Genomic DNA, 17,389 nt, shown 5'->3' on the forward strand with positions numbered 1-17,389 from the left:
TGCTATCTTCATTCCGTCAGGAAATATCCCCTTTCTAAAGGAAAGGGGATAGAAAGAATATAGCAGAGGGGTTTAATAATAGAATAAAATGTTTTTTCATATGCCCATGTATATTCCATCACAGTTAATGGAAGCCTTATTCCTTAATTTAGAAACAATACACATCATTTCTACTTAAGTAACATTCCCCAAAACCATCCATCCATCTATCCATTTTCTTACTTGCTTTATCCCTCATGAGGTCACGAGGGGTGCTGGTGCCTATCTCCAGCATTTCACTGGGCGAGAGGCAGGGTACACCCTGGACAGGTCGCCAGTCTGTCGCAGTTCCCCCAAACCATTGACTGCAATACTTTACTATCAACTCTCCACCCTTACTGTAATCAAGTGTCATGCAACTTAATGCTATCTGTCAGATTTGGCCCCACATTTACAAAAAAATAAATTAGTTGCATTCATTAGCTACCTCTTTCATATTATGCAACGCCCTATTATCGTTAATGAAATGATCAGGCAAGTCTGGAGATGCTGATGTATTACCCATTATGTTATTCAGAATACCCTATCTTCCTATTAATATTATTTTTATGAACATCTAACTTTTTATTATAGTAATCCTTCTTAGCCTGCCTTATTATCAACACTAACTTATTTTTATATACTTTATATTTCATTTCAGCAGTCTATAAAGTTTATTTTTATTTTTACATGCATTCACCAATCCACTTGATATTCATGGTTTTCTATTTTCCTTTCCTTTTTGTTTCTATGCTACTGTAGGGCATTGTTTATCATTGTGTGTTATATAAGTCTTCAAAAAAGTATTATAGGCAGTATTAACATCCTCCACATAAACATCTCTCCACTCTTCATCCAGGAGATCATTCCGAAACCTATATATAGTATCATTATTTCTTATTTGTATAAATCTACACCCAACCTTCTCCTTCTTTCTCTTTACTTGGCTAACAAAAGTAACAAAAATTGGCAAGTGGTTGCTTATATAATCTTTAACTAATCCACTTTTAATACTTTCTTTAAAGAAATTAATAAAAACATTATCAATTACTGCTTCTGATTGTTCTGTAATTCTGCTAGGTTTATCAGTGAACAAATATAATCCTCTGCCATAGATTAATTGAAGAAAATCGGAAGATGCCTTATACTTAGTAACCTTTAGTAGGTCGATGTTGTAATCGACCTACTAAAAAAATAATGTTTTATTTTTGTTTACACTACTCAATAAATCCTCCATCTTTTCAACAAATGCTTCCATCAGAGATCCTGATGGACAATTATATTACTTATTTTTTCCAACTCAATTTCCACTGACATACATTCCATTATGTCATCAATTGCCATCGTCATACACCCAATTGGTTTGCATTTCAAAAAATTTATTCACAAACAATGCAACACTTCTTGATTTCTTATTTCTTCTATTTATGTGGTACAGTTCACATCCATCATTATGAAATACTACTCCTCGTTCTTCTTGCATCCATGTTTCTGGTATAGCTTTCAACATAAATCATCTTTTTTAGAGTATTCAAATAATCACTTATCTTTTCAGTCATAATAACTGTGAGAAACATCTTTTTAGAAAAAGAAAAGTTATAAGAGGTACAATTCTCAAAACCCATCTTTTTTCATATACGTTGCATAAAAAAAACTATGGCTGTAAAAGTCTGATGTCATGATTTGGGTTTTTGTTTGTTTTGCTTTGGACTTTTCTGGACTTTTCTTATCAGCCTGTCACCTCTCAGCCACCAGCCACTATCCAATCAGCCCAGTCTCCAGTCAATTAGCTCACATCAACTCCACCTGCTGCCAGTAATTAGTCAACTCAGCTCACCTGTGCATCTGTCTACTTATACCTGCTTCAGCCATCTCATCCCTGCAAGAACATCTCTTCTCTTGTCATCTCGTCTAGTGTGATGTGCTTTGGCTCTACCCTAACCCTGTATTAACTTATTAAAAATTATATTGAACCAAAAAATTATTTCATGTCTTCTGTAAACCATACCCACCTCTAGTCAAGCACACATATCACCCATCCTTAGGACAAAAGTAATGTTGTAGCAAAGACAAAAAGTTGGCTGCATTTCACTTGAAAATGTGGGAAATGGTGTTTTAGAGGGTCTGAATTTCAAAATGTATCAGGGGGTGGGATACCCCCAAAAGAATGTTTCATAATAGTAGATATTTATTAATGTTTTATCAAACTTTAAAGAGTCTGTCCCCCTTTTAATTTCCTCAGTATTACAGAAAGGCCTAGCAGATGGCAGCAGTGTTGTTTCTTCCCATTCTCAAATTGACGCCTTTGTTGACCGTGTCACTTCCTTGTTGCATTTTGCAACACCTTTTTGAAAAAAAAGGTGATTATTCACAGGAAGTTGGTTCTCTGGTTTAATTTAGAGCTGTGTTCTTTCAAGCACAACATTAGGAAATTGTAGAGAAAATGGCGCCCCCGCCCTACACATCTAGAGGAATCCCACCTTATCTGGAAAAACAATCTAATGTTGTATAAAAAGACCATTCACAGAGTTAGAGCAGCATATTTTTCATCATTAATAAAGAAGCATAAAAACAATCATAGGTTTCTCTTTAGTACAGTTGCCAAACTGAGTCATAGCTCTGTTTATCCATCCATTCCCTGAGCTCTCAGCAGTAATGCCTTTATGGGATTCTTCATAAATAAAATTGATTCAATTAAACGTAAAATCATTGGCATCCTCCCAAACATGATTACCTCGTCCTCTGTAAGTGAGGCAGCATTGAAGGAATCTTTAAAACCTAATCAAAGTTTGAACTTAACAAGTTATTTACTTCCTTAAATAACTTAACAAGTTATTTAAGGAAGTATTCCCTATGACTAATTTCTCTATTTTAGACATGATTAATTTGTCCTCAGTAAATGGATATGTACCACGGGCTTTTAAAGTAGCTGTTATTAAACCTTTACTTAAGAAACCCTCTCATGATCAAGATGACTTAATACATTACAGACCTATGTCTAATCTTTTTTTTCCTATCTAAAATTCTTGAGAAAGTAGTTTCCAATCAATTATGTGAACAATTACAAAATAATGACCTATTTGAAGAGTTTCAGTCAGGCTTCAGAGCTCATCATAGCACTGAAACAGCTCTGGTGAAGGTCACTAATGATATTCTCATGGCCTCAGATAATGGACTTGTGCCTGTACTTGTCCTGTTAGATCTCAGTGCTGCATTTGATACAGCTGATCACAATATTCTCCTACAAAGACTTGAGCATACTGTAGGGATTAAGGGAAAAGCATTAGGCTGGTTTAAATCTATCGGACAGATTCCAGTTTGTTCATGTTAATAATAAATCTTCTTCAAACTCTAGGGTCACTTGTGGAGTACCACAGGGTTCAGTCCTTGGACCAATTCTCTTTACTATATATATGCCTCCGATTGGTAAAATTATCAGACAGCATGGGATTAATTTCTACTGTTATGCTGATGACACTCAGCTATATTTATCCATAATTCCTGATGTATCCAATCAATTACTTTGACTACAGGCATGCCTTGATGACATCAAACCCTGGATGACCTTAAATTTTCTGCATTTAAATTCTGACAAGACAGAAGTTGTAATCTTTGGTCCAGTCCTTAAAAATAAACTTCTTAATCAATCACCTAATCTGGATGCCATTAAATTTGCCTCTGGTAATAAAGTAAAAATCCTTGGTGTAATTTTTGACCAAGATATGTCATTTAAATCCCATATTAAACAGGTTTCCATGGTTTCCTTTTTTTCACCTCAAGAATACTCCTAGACAAATATTCTGTCCAGGAGTGGCACTGCAAAACTAGTCCATGCATTTGTTACTTCAAGGCTGGACTTTTTAATTCTTTACTATCTGATCATCTGCTATTACCATATAACAGAAAGGATTCCTGGATCAATGTGTGCTTCTGTGCTGTTTTTGTGTGTCTCCTCTGTCTTCTCTAACCCCCAATCAGTCAAGGCAAATGACTTAACAGGGAGGTTTTTCCTCCCTGTTAAAGGGGAGTTTTCCTCTCCACTGTCGCTTCATGCGTGCTCAGTATAAGGAATTGCTGCAAAGCCATCGACAATACAGACGACTGTCCCTGTGGCTCTACGCTCTTTTAGGATGAGTGAATGCTGCTTGTTAAGACTCAATACAATCTGTTGGGTTTCTTTAGAAAGGAAACTTTTTGACCAGTCTCTGTCTGATTTGACTTTGTAAAGTGCCTTGAGATGACATGTGTTGTGAATTGGCACTATTTAAATTAAATTTAATTTAATTATTTTTCTGTTTTCTGCTTTCATGTTTTCTTTGTTTCAGTAGTTAGTGTGTTTAGGTAGTATTAGTATTAAACAGAATCATTTCTGTAACAAGGAATCTGTTTTCAATAAACTTTCATTATTTTAACTGCAGTCATCTGTGGCTTTTATATCAGTGATCGAATGATCTTCAAGAGTTACAGATTCAGCCATTTTTGAGTTAACAACACAAATATACATAGATGTTTTTTCCTTCGCTTTTGGTTGATGATTAGTAATTCCAATTGTCATTATTAGGTCAGCTGGTGGCTGACCTAACTCAGTTTCACAACTTGATTTTGAATGAAACTGCTCTCCAGAAGAGTGTTATCATTTTTCTTGTAAATATGCTGTTGGGTAACGTTTTATATATTGTTTTTCTATTTTAGTTTTTATCCATTTTAGTTTTGGTTAACTTCTACAAAACTTGTTTTGTAGAATCTGAGTTATTCCGGGCTGCAGTTTTAGGTTCATTTCAATTTAATTTCATAAGAACTAATATGACAACATTTTATTGATGTATATGTATGAATGACAATAAAGGTCTGCCTGTTTGTCTTTAACTTAAAATGTACTTAGAAGAGTTGCTAAACGATGATGCAACAGTTTGTGGTTAAGCAGAGTTGCTCATCCTGGATATGACATCATCTAATGCTGTCAGCAAATTTTGAATCCATTGGTCGTTCATGGGCTGCACAGTGCAGTTGGTTGCACTCTTGCCTTGCAACAAGAAGATTGTGGGTTTAAATCTTGGCCTGGGGTCTTTCTGCATGGAGTTTGCATGTTCTCCCTGTGCATTTGTGAGATTTTCTCTGGATGTTTTAGATTACTACCACAGTCCAAAAACATGTTAGGTTAAGTGGACTCTCTAAAATGTGAATGGATGTGTTTCCCTGTGATGGCCTGGCAGCCTCTTCGGGGCTTCTTGCCTATTGCTGCAGATGGGCACCTGCAACCCTGCAAATATTAATATTTCCACCTGTTATAAGAATTATTATTCTGAAGTCACTATGGCCTCACACCACTCGGACAGAGGAGGCCTGGAGACCTGATGTCTGTGTATAAGATCCACTGTTTTCTGATTGCAAGGCCAAATGCTGCAGCTGCTGAGGGATACTGATTGTTTACGATAGACTGTCTTTGTTTTGTCTCATGGGAAGGCCACGGTGCAGTATTAGGGGAAGCCCGAAAAGTGACACAGACAGAGACAGGGCAGACAGAGACTGCAGCGGAACCGTGGGGTGCGATTACTTTCCATCTATGTGAATCTCTGCTCTGTTTCTCAATAAAATTGCTGGAACGTTATACCACCGTCTCGTCATTTAGTAAAGATGGGAACTCAGTTACTATTGTTTAATATTCCACCCAAAACTCCCACAACAATTTGGCGTAAACGAACAAGATCTCCGACCGACGAGCAAGGGAGTCCGGGGACAGGAGCTGCTTTGGCCGGCCCGGAGAGGTTATCCGGCCTCTGGTACCCCGAATGGATTTTCAAGGGATGTGGAGGAGCTCCTGGTCTCGGAGCGTCTCTGGGCGTCGGCGCGAAGATCCGAACCTTTCTTTCATGAGACGGTAAGGGGATTATTTTCCAGCTCTTTTAAAAACAAACGCAATTGGTCAAAAATGCTTGCAAGCTTTTAAATTTTAAACCCCATTTTAAAGTATACCTCAAGAAATTTTAAAATTTAAAACTGTAAACCTAAAAGGTAGTAAGTAAAAGCCGGTAGAAATAATGAATTATATTTAATCCTTAAGGCAAATAAAACAGGGTTCGCAATACCGAACGGTGACTAAGGTTTAAACATTAAACTAAAATTCAAAATTTAATTAGAATACGTTTTCAGCTGAAATACGGACTTTCCCACAAGGGGGGAGGAGTGGCAGAGTGATTTTCACCTGGAGAACAGGTGACCGGCTGAGCAGTTTCCAGCTGGTCCATTAAAGTCCTCTTGTCTTGGGTTTGTGCAAGAGGCTGTCCACTTCTGTTGTGGATGAAAGCGGCAGGGATGCTTAAGTCCTTGACTGTTGCGAAGACGTTTGCAGCTTTGATAAGTGGGGACCCCGACCATTATACCAAAAAGGCGACCATCGGATGTGAGGCCTTTCATTTAGTTGGTCGATCGTGCTAAGGACGAGTAAAAAATAATAAAAAACACAAAAAAAGGATAAAATAAATAAAAACAAACAAAAAAAAAAAGTCTGGAAGCAGAAGAGTCAGTGTAATGGTTCAAAGGCAGAGTTTTTTCAGGGTCCAGCCTTGCCCCAGGGTGAGACTTCGATTTCATGCTGAAAACGTAGGGGCCCAGACACATGGCATGCATAAATGATTTGATATGATTTGATTAAACATGCAGATTTCTCACATAGGGGTTATTATTATTACTATTATTTTATTTTATTGCAGTACTGCTACTAAATAATAAAAATAAAATTAAGAGAAAAAAGAAAAGCGAAAATTGAATAAAATGGATAAAAACAAGGAAACGGAAACGAAACTAAAAAGGCGTTGCACCGGGGAAGCGTTTACGTGGGGACCGATTAGGCACTTCCGTTGTGGATAAAATTGGTCTAAACTGCTAATAGCGACGTATAACTTTCAAAAATGGGTAAGCGTCCAAGTGTCTGCGAGACACAGAGTTGTATCCTTGCGGGACTGAAGCGTAAAACCGCGTGTGGACGAAGCATCGGGGGATCGTAACCAGCGCACGCTCTCCACCGTTTAAACTAAGCGGGAACTTAACGCGTTGAAAACATCTTTCGGCGTTGACGTTTAAAAATTATGAAAAACATAGAACTATTTAAGATGGTGAAAAAGCAGGCCTGCACGTGTTTGTCTGTCTGAATGTCATCGTTTGTATGTAACCGTACGTGTGTATGTATCTATGTAACTAAACGTTCGTCTGTGTGAATTAATTCGGGGTAAAAGTAATGTTCATGGTTTCAGAATGTTCATTTGTTTTGGGAGAACTGCAGCTCCGTAATTCAAATGACATTTTAAGCATGGACTATGTTAACAATAGAGGTACAGTAAAAGAGAGATTTAAATAACAAAGTTTGTTTTTTAACATTAAATATCAGGACCAAATTAAATTGATACACGGAGAGATTAACATGGCTTGAACGGAAATATTTCAGCTTTGTTAGAAATTGGAAATAAGCTTTACATAAGCTTGTTAAGTTTACTGTTTTACAAATTTAGGCTGAGATCCTATCACTTGTTTTTTAGCCCTAAAGTAATTGAAAATTACTGAGATCTCATTGCTTATAATAATAATGATTTATCACAAACCAGTCCAGTTGAAAGAAGTTTAGATATACAAGATTTTTGATTTAAATAGATGAGGGAAAACTGTGCTTTGAACAAACTGTATGGAACTAAATATGGTTGTTTTTCTAAGGGTTCTCTATTCATTTATTTTATTTATTTTTTACTTGGGATTTGAATGCAACTAATGAGAAATTATGAGAAGCGTCAAAATATTAGAAGGCCACGTTACACGCGTCATCAGTTACGAAATCATCTGATGTTATTAGTTATGCTGAGCTGAGGCGATCCTCAGAGGGACAGTATAACCTGAGAAGGACAATAGATATGATAAACAAATCTGACCATGATTTAAACATCTGAATGTTTATGGCGAGGCTGGGTCTGTGTTTTCTGGCCTGGGGCACGAAAACTATGTCAGAGGGGAAAAAATAAAATAAAGCCAGCTTCTGTAGGGGTTAAATTCTAATTCTAATCTTGGTTTGTTTTGGATAGCCTTCTCAATGTGCGGAATTATGGGGAAAACTCTTATCATTTATAGAGAAACACTAAAAGCTCAAAAACTAAAAGGGAAAAAATCATTGTTTTAAAGTTTCACCCTTGACCAATTAAGATTGAAAAGGTATATATGAATAAAAGTATTACTAACAGCAAATACACATGGTCAAAGGACCAGAAGGATATCAAAAAGGTTTGTAATAAGTCAAAAACCTATGTCATATTGGAAAAGACATAATTGTGCTCCTTGGAAAACAATTTTGTTTTAATTTTGTTTGGTTCATTTCTTTCGTTTTTTTGTTTTCTTTCTTTTGGAGGTGTTTTGAACAGAGTTTCAAAGGAAAGGGGAAGAATAGAAACCTTCCCAGGATCAGAGAAAAAAAGGGAAAACATCACGTTAAAGGGACACTAAGGGGACCAGGGTTTTAACTGCATGCTATTAACACTCTTGTTTTTCTCTGAGTTATTGCTTTCAGATTAAAGGAGTAATAATCAGATTTGGACACTAAATTATACTTAGTTTTAACCAAGTTATGCCAGATCTTCCAGCAGGAAAGGTGGTGTCTTAAAAATGTTTGTTGCTTTCTGCTATTAACAGCTCTATCTTTCTGCTTCTTTTCTTTGCAAAGAAACCTGGTCAATATGATGGGATTGTGCTAACATAGAGATTTAGTCTCATTTTAGACATTCTCAGATGCGAGAGAATGCAGAAACAGTGCCGCAGTGCCATGGGGGCTGATCCTTGGGACAAGGACTAAAGGTGATGTCATTGACTTCAGCCTGATCCAGTTTTGAGTTTTATTTTGTCAGAGACACAGTTTGATTTATTTTTTTCTATCCTTTTGTTTCTTTTATGTTTGTCATGTTAGAGGGAACACTGTAGTTAAAATGTTTGTGACTGCTTTGCTGTAATTTCTTTTCAACCTATGGAGCGTTTTCTTTGGCAAAAAATGCTGGCAGAATTCATTCTGTTTGCAGGCGTGAGGACTGGAGGATGGACTGTTGAAGGGAAGGAGAATGTTGTGCTGAACTCAGACATTGGACTGAAAATGGACATTGAAGGACTATGACTGAGGAATCGGCCAACCTTCGACAACAAACACAGATGAGTTCTGCAGACACGACTTCATGCATTTCACTTCAGATTTTGTTGTACACAATTAAAACAAAGCACACATTATGAAACACATTAAGATTATGTAAAGGTGAAAACTTTTAAAGAAGCACCTTGATGGAATCATGGAGCAACTTAATAAATTAAGTGGGTATTATATCAACAGTTAAATAAATAAATGAATTAATTAGTTTTCACTATATAAGTAGAGTAATCTGAACTTTTAAATAGCATTTCATTTAATGAACATCTTAGAGTAAGCTGATTTCTGCTATTCTGGCAGGCTTCAATAAAACGCAAAGAAAAGGTTACTGGCTAAAATGGGAAATTTTAATGACACATCCTACTAACTAACATGGGTAAATTTAGGATTAAAGCATCAGGGTACAATGGTTACAATATTTATGGGGATTTAATATCTTTCAACTAGAACACAAATAACTCAAAAGTCTTTTTAACCAGTTAACCTGTTAACCTGAGGGCTTTTAGATCAGGATAATTTAATGGTTATCGTCTTACATACAGAAAATAAGTAAGATTATTTTAATTAGATTAAATTATGGGGACATTTTGGATCTGGTCAGGATGGTTGGGGGGCTGTGATGATAAAAGGGTAACAGCTTGAAGGATATCAATGAATGAAGGTTTTCTCTGAGGAACATTAAAGCAGCAAAGACACCCCACATTGGAACTCCTGTTTTGAACGGGACATAAGGTGAGATCCTTACAATGAGAGACGTTCCACACAGGGGGGTGTGGAGACCCCTGGGGCATGGCACCCAGGGACGAGCTGCTGTGGACTTGACACAGCTGGTGGAACCAGAGAGACGACGAGGTGGTCCCACAGGTTACCTGACACCTAAGGGTTCTGGGTTTTCAGGGTTGCTGAAAACAGAAAGCTTCAGAGAACCTTAACCTTTCCTGACCAGGCACTCAGAATACATAGATCATAGATCAGATTGCAGAGGCCTAGACAAATAGGAACGCAGAGACGCGTTCACCCAAGAACTTCTTAATAAAAGTCCTTAATCCTCAGTTTAAGAAAATAAATAATCACATGTATGGTTTACTTTATTTTAGGATTAATTTGGGAACTAATTCTGATTTGCTTAAGTAGCTTTAGTTGTTCTACAATGTTAGAGCGTTTTCAAAAGCTCCTGTTCTCTCTCATTGTTTTGTGTTGTAGAACCTTGGCATCCTTGAACAGTAGCAGCATGGTATAAATATTTTGTCTTTTCTGTGCAGAACAGCACCTCGCTTTCTTTAAAAAAAAAAAAAAAAAAAAAGAGGGAGAGAGGGAAAAGGCTTTCACATGGAAAGGCTTTCTTTTTCTCAGTTGGGTTTTCAAAATAATTGGGAAATGACATGAAACGAATATGTTGATGAAATTGTGTTGCAGAGAACTTCAACTGTCAGACAACAACAGTTAAGACACACATTGAAAGCATTCTGTTAAGAACTATTATGAATTTACTGCAGATACATTTGAACTTAAAGATTACTTTTTTAACTAATAATTAAATTGCAGAATTCTGAAAGCTAAATAATTGTGCACAGAAATATCTTGAATGTGAAAGTGCTTGGAGAATGTATTAATAAATGACACATGAATGGGGTTTTGATAAGAACACTAATTACACCTTGTTTCTGTTCTCTAGTGGGAACAAGGACTCGTGTCTGCAGACCATCTTCACAAAGTGTTTTATTAGAGAGAAATGCAAAATAAAATGCTCAGTGCCCATCCAGAACTGAACACTTATTACCATCCAGCTCAATCGTCCAGCCTGCGTGGAGGAACCAGAAGAGGACTGGGGATGAAGAAGCCAGAGAACTCTGATTCCTTATTCTTCAACGGGAGGAGTTGCCTGAAGAGACCCTAAGCGCGATTAGATTATTTTCTGCCTTGTGCCTGAATGGCCTGAAGGCTTCTTAACTTTGCGTTCTTGACGTTTCAGACTCTTCTCATATTGTGTTGCTGTTTGTTTAACTGCTCTGTTCCACTGACTCACATGTTTGATTTTTTTGTGTTATGAGATCTACACTTTAATGTTACATCATGTTGATCAATATGGGGTAAAAAATGGAAACTGTTTGCTTCAGACACACAAGGATCTATGGTTTATGCACCTTTTGATTTGATATAGGAAGAACCAGGATCGGATTGGCTCTAAAGATCCTTTAATATTAGCTGGTAATGATAACACTTAGATTCAATACAGGGGTTTCAGGCTCAGATTGGCCGAGAGCGTGATTTCACCTGGGGTCACATCAGTTTTTATCATCTTTTAGATAGGATGAATTTTTCTGATGACAAAGACCCAGCCTGCCCTCTGATGCCCCTCAGTGGTACTCCTGGATTTGTAAGGTATGAAAGTCATGGATGATTGTCCATGGGAATGGTAAATGGAGAACCAAGTAAGGGGTTTTACAGGGTGGGTGAAGAGTAGACGGATTCGACCTTGGTTATTGAACAGGGTTTAGCTTACCATAGTCTAATGTAATTTTAAAATAATGTGCGCATAGGTACCTAAAACAGGCCTTACCTAATTAGATGAATCCTAAATTGTAGATGAAAGCTAAACCTTTGATCTTGTGTGTTAAAGCTCTATGAAGCATTCATGTTGATCTGTATTAAAAGTTCCAGCACTACCCGGTTCCAACACGGGAACCCTTTGGGTCCCACTTTACGAGTTTACAGAAATGGTTCCTCTGTGTTTTGTTCACATTTTCATATGATGGGTCATCTTGTTTTGTCTTGATGCTGACGACGCCATCATCAAAAAAAAAAAAAAAAAAGAGAGGAATGTTATAAGAATTATTATTCTGAAGTCACTATGGCCTCACACCACTCGGACAGAGGAGGCCTGGAGACCTGATGTCTGTGTATAAGATCCACTGTTTTCTGATTGCAAGGCCAAATGCTGCAGCTGCTGAGGGATACTGATTGTTTACGATAGACTGTCTTTGTTTTGTCTCATGGGAAGGCCACGGTGCAGTATTAGGGGAAGCCCGAAAAGTGAGACAGACAGAGACAGGGCAGACAGAGACTGCAGCGGAACCGTGGGGTGCGATTACTTTCCATCTATGTGAATCTCTGCTCTGTTTCTCAATAAAATTGCTGGAACGTTATACCACCGTCTCGTCATTTAGTAAAGATGGGAACTCAGTTACTATTGTTTAATATTCCACCCAAAACTCCCACAACACCACCTAAATATCATAACACCATTTTATTGGTTATGTGTTTCAATTTATTTGTTCCTTTTTACAATTTTTCCCATAGTTTAGTTGTTTCCCTAATTCTTTCATTTTCACTTTTTTAGTCTATTTGAAGATAACTAACATAACCTTCTGAGAAAAAGATGCAGATAGGCTGAGATGGACTCGGATGCCTCACTGTGGCGACCCCTGAAAAGGAAAAGCTGAAGGAGGAAGAAGACTAACATAGTTAAAGAGATTGACTAAAGAAACTTAACAGGAAGTTGAAATATTTTGTTGGTGAATTCTTGTATATTGGAGAGTAGCTGCTTATGTTTATTCTATGTTCTATAATACCAAACCTCGCCGGGCAGGTAATCATAAAACCGTAATCAACAGAGACTAAGAGCTGTTAAATCCTGATAATCAGGTGGTGTCCCGACTTTGTAATTTTGATCAAAGATACTATGTTAATAATCAATAATAGCAAAACCGAACCTTACTTTTAGCATTAAAAACAGCATTGTTAAACTTATTAAAACACCAACATCTTAGAAACAAAAAGAAAGTGTAAATGGTCTGACCATTTGTACGCATGGCCCACTATAGTATGACTCATCCTATAACTGAAACAGTGATGTTGCAGTGTCATTTTCTCCATTTTAAAACATCCTGTTTAAGATGACACAATTTAGGTGTTGTATAAGTTGACATCAACTTGCCATGCAGACTAACTGAAATGGCAGATGAGTTTTCATGTAGGACTAGGCTGCCACGAAGAACTGCTTGAGGCTATAAGTCCCTTCAAACTGTGACTATGCTTGTGCTCACAGGGCACTGTTTATCCAAAACTAGAAAGAGTATGGCACATATCAGCAATATTCAGGGAAGCAGCCAGGAGGGGCATTATCACAGTGGAGAGGCTGCAGCAATTTCCAGCTCAGGTGAGAGAATCTGATCATTCTTCGTCTAGGTCCATGTTTACAATGATGTGAACAGTAACAGTCCCAGTGACTTGATTTGTATTCAAATTCTATTGTTTCCTTAGATGGATTTTTATGCCATGCTCTCTAATAAGTTTCCCAAGGCAACTGGAAGAGAGACAAGCCCACTTCAGCTCAGACCCTCAAGCATACTTAATAGTATCTTCTCAATATACTAAGCAGTAATTAATAAATAGCTTCCTTTCATGAACATCATGTGGAACCAGGAGTTAGACCATGGATACATTTCATAAGCCACTGACCTATTATTTTGAAACTTGAGAAAACAGTGGTTTTGGGGGAAAGGGAAAAGATGATCTGATTTTAACATAGATATAACCAGTACGCTAGAATACACTCATAAAGACAGTGTAATAATTAGTTTATATCAGGGATTTTGAAGACATAAGGGTTGAGTAAGCTTTAATGCTAAATGAAGAATGTTAAAACATTATAATACACTGTCACTATTCTAATGAGGAACAGTTTTACTTTATATTCAAGCAATGCCCTTAAAGTAACAGTTCAGATACCATCAAAATCAAACAAGCATAAAAGTGAAAGTAAGCTTAAAAGCGAGGCTATACAGTAGTAACTATTCTCTAGGTCAGCACTTCTACTCAGAGTCACTTACCTTTCTGGGTGGTGGCTGCATGCTGCGGTGCTTCAAAGTGTGCCCTTCATGTAACTGTTGTAGTTTGGTTCAGCTGCTACTTCCTCGGTAGATGAACTCGTACATGCATCGCTCTCTCTCATTTTCTCCCTCTCACTAACTCACTCACTCACTCACTGAAGTGTTAGCTGAATCCTGTAGAGGGAGGCAAAGACCAGTAGGCTCATGTAAGGCAATAATCAGAAATGGATATCTTGGAGTTTCTTTTGTTTCTTTAAAGGTTTCTTTTTACTACCAAACCCCCTTGCTGTGGGTCAACAAGCATGTATTATTATTGCAAAATGAGCACTGCAATAGCTCAAATATATATTTTATACTTATTGGCTTGATTTTCTTTTCCATTAATTTGGAACATTTCCATAGTGGCTGTGAGGAACAGAAAAACAGAAGAAATCTTCATGCCTCAATGAATTTCTGGTAAAACTGAATTAAACAGTTTCATGTAATTGTAATTGTACCACACAAAGTAGTACATAACTGTGAAATGAAACAAACCAATTATATACAGAACAACCAGCACCATAAAGACCAAGGAACCCATCAGGCAGGTCAGGGAGAAAGTTCTGGTTCAGTTTAAAGCAGGGTTAGCTTCTAAAACAATATCCAGGTCATTGAACATCTCCCAGAGCTCTGATCAGTCCATCATCTGAACATCGGGAGAGGCTTGACCACCTGCATACCTACCAAGACATGGCTCATTACTTAAGCAGGCTGGGCAAGAACATTAATCAGAGAAGCAGCCAAGATGCCCACTCTGGAGGAGCTGCAGAAACAGCTTGGGTGGGGGAATCTATTGATAGGACAACTATCAGTTGTTTACTCCATAAATCTGGCCATTACAAAGAAAGGAAGTAGAGTAAGACATTGTTTAAACAAAGTCAGAAGAAATCCAATACAAAGTACGTGGCAAGCCATGTATGGGACAGAGCAAACAGATTGAGGAAGGCTTTCTGTTCAAATGAGAAGCAAAATGTAAAGAGAACGCTGATCTGGAGGAATACACATAATCCTATAATCACGTTTGCTCTGTTGCTGTCCTTCCCACCAAGACAGTCAAAAATTGTTTTAGACAGCACAATGCGGTCGCTATAAAAGGCCCACAACAAGCAACAAGCATTTGAAAATGTCTGGGGTCCTTTTATTAAATACACTAAAGATTTGAATCTACTGGATGCAGAGGATGAATGACTTTTATGACCCCTTTTTAGCCTTTGCCCCTCTTAATTAAATAATAAAGACATATGTGCAAAAACTGTTAATACCCAATAAGAAACTCTGCTTGAAGTTTTTGCTAAAGGGAAAACCCAGAATCTTAGAGGAGAGCCAACCTCGGTTTTAGCTGTGATTTAGGATTGAACTTTAAAGCTTGTATTTGTTTTAAAACAAAACATGTGTGTTACACTTAAAGAGCTCCACATCCAAGTTCCCGGTCAAGCCAGCAGGGTTAAACTCTAGAGTTTTTTTCAACTTTAAAACCATGAACATGGCTCTCAAGTTTGACTTTTTGCACTATAACAATACTTTATTAACCTGACTCTATTACTCTTTGATTTTGAGGCACACTGTTAATTAACATGTCTCTGTTCACACATAAGTCGCACCGAATTATAAGGCGCATTAAATATTCTTCCCATATCACTTCACCCCTCCGCGAGGGAGCGCTATCTTTCTCTGTTGGGAGGACAAAGTAGTTGGACTACACTGCCCTGTTTCTATCATAAGGCCAAAATAAACATCACTTTTTCCCTTGGTTCATTGTTGCTAGTGCATACTCCAGGCGTGGGCTGCCTTATATGAATGCACTTTTGGTTTAGACATTACACTCAGGCAGTCTTGTACGGTAGACTGGGGTCACAGGGGTTACAGGACCCAGGCCCGCACTATACCTCAAAGCCCCCCCTTACCCATGCTTTCCTCCGGTCAAAAACATCAGACATAATCAAGGGGATTTCTGTAATGTAATTTACTATTTACTAGCTTACACAACTACATGTAGGCATATGAGCAGTGAGCAATATTCAAATATCTCATTTTAAAATGTTGAAATAAAAGAAATCTTGATTTATTTATCATTTATTATTATTGTGACATCAGTGTTCTCAAAACGAATAATGCATGGTCTTTCAACAATTTCACGTAAATAATATAACAATTTATGAAAAATATATTTTTAAAGCATGTGTCATGTGGTGCCTCTGCCTAACTTCCATAAGACTACTTGGCAAATAGACTACAATATATCACTAAATGGATAAAGCATAATCCTTTAGACGAGCCCTGGATAGATATAGAACAGAAAATATGCAATAATATCATGATTTCAGATTTGCCGTTTATTAGCTCAAATATAAAACGGCATACATGCTTTAAAAATATCAATATCAGCTCTACTCTGACAGCATGGTGGGAGTTTCTTAAAATGACAAAGTCGTCACTTATCCCATGCAGTCGTACACCCATCTGGAACAACCCTGACATCCTACAAAATAATAATATGATAAACTTTACATACTGGAAGAATAAAGGTATTGAATATCTGGAAAATTTACTTGATCAATTTTTCCAAACTAAATATGCAATATGGCATTAGTAAAAATAAATTTTTGGAATATGAACAACTTAAATCTATAATTAGAAAAAAATTTAAGCATATTAAAGGTGATTTACAAATTCCAAGTAATATATTAGAGTTCCTAGATTTAACCCCCCCCCCCCCGGCCCCAAACTACTGTCTAAATCATACAGGACACTGACTAAAATAGATGATTCAATATCTCTTCCTATTATGAAATGGGAAGAGGATCTATCAGTCAGCTTTGAACAAAACTTCTGGGCTCAGATATGTCTAAGAACTTTCAAATTGACTAGAAACACCAACTTACAACTAATACAATACAAAATCCTTCACAGAGTACACTACACAGGACAAAGATTATTCAAGATGGGTCTGGCACAATCTAATATCTGTCCACACTGCATAGGCAATCATCCTGATAATTATATTTTGCGTTATGGTTATGCACACCAGTCCAGAGTTTCAGGACACATATATGTAAGGACTTATCAAAGTGCTTACAAAGTGCTCAGTATCAATCAGTATAGAGATCTTTTGTTGGATCATATTAATCTTGAGACAGCATCTGCATCCACACCTGTTCGATCTCTTTGGGCTCCTTTGATTAGCACTATCACTTAGTGGAATGGGGGGCGGTGGGTTGCTTCCTGCAGGGCGCAGTGGCTGGGTGGAGGGGTTCTTGGGGCTCTGGGGGCACTTGGAGTGGGGCGCTTGGTGGGTCTGACTCCAGGGTCTGTTGCCCCCATCTGGGAGGAGCTT

At 37.5% G+C, this 17,389-nt stretch overlaps 1 protein-coding gene across 2 annotated transcripts in view; it reads right to left on the bottom strand.

The window, feature by feature from the left end:
- The window catches only part of LOC105937271 (F-BAR and double SH3 domains protein 1), a 39,596-nt gene extending 25,499 nt beyond the window's left edge, over positions 1-14,097 (bottom strand). For both annotated transcript variants that reach the window (XM_021324461.2, XM_012878494.3), the window contains exon 1: positions 14,017-14,097. In XM_021324461.2, the coding sequence (XP_021180136.2) occupies positions 14,017-14,037 (21 nt within the window). In that variant the 5' untranslated portion in view covers positions 14,038-14,097. The remainder of the gene's footprint in view (positions 1-14,016) is intronic.
- Positions 14,098-17,389: the final 3,292 nt, after the last annotated feature.

The sequence above is a fragment of the Fundulus heteroclitus genome, unplaced genomic scaffold (genome assembly GCF_011125445.2).
Source record: "Fundulus heteroclitus isolate FHET01 unplaced genomic scaffold, MU-UCD_Fhet_4.1 scaffold_28, whole genome shotgun sequence".
NCBI classification, from domain to species: domain Eukaryota; kingdom Metazoa; phylum Chordata; class Actinopteri; order Cyprinodontiformes; family Fundulidae; genus Fundulus; species Fundulus heteroclitus.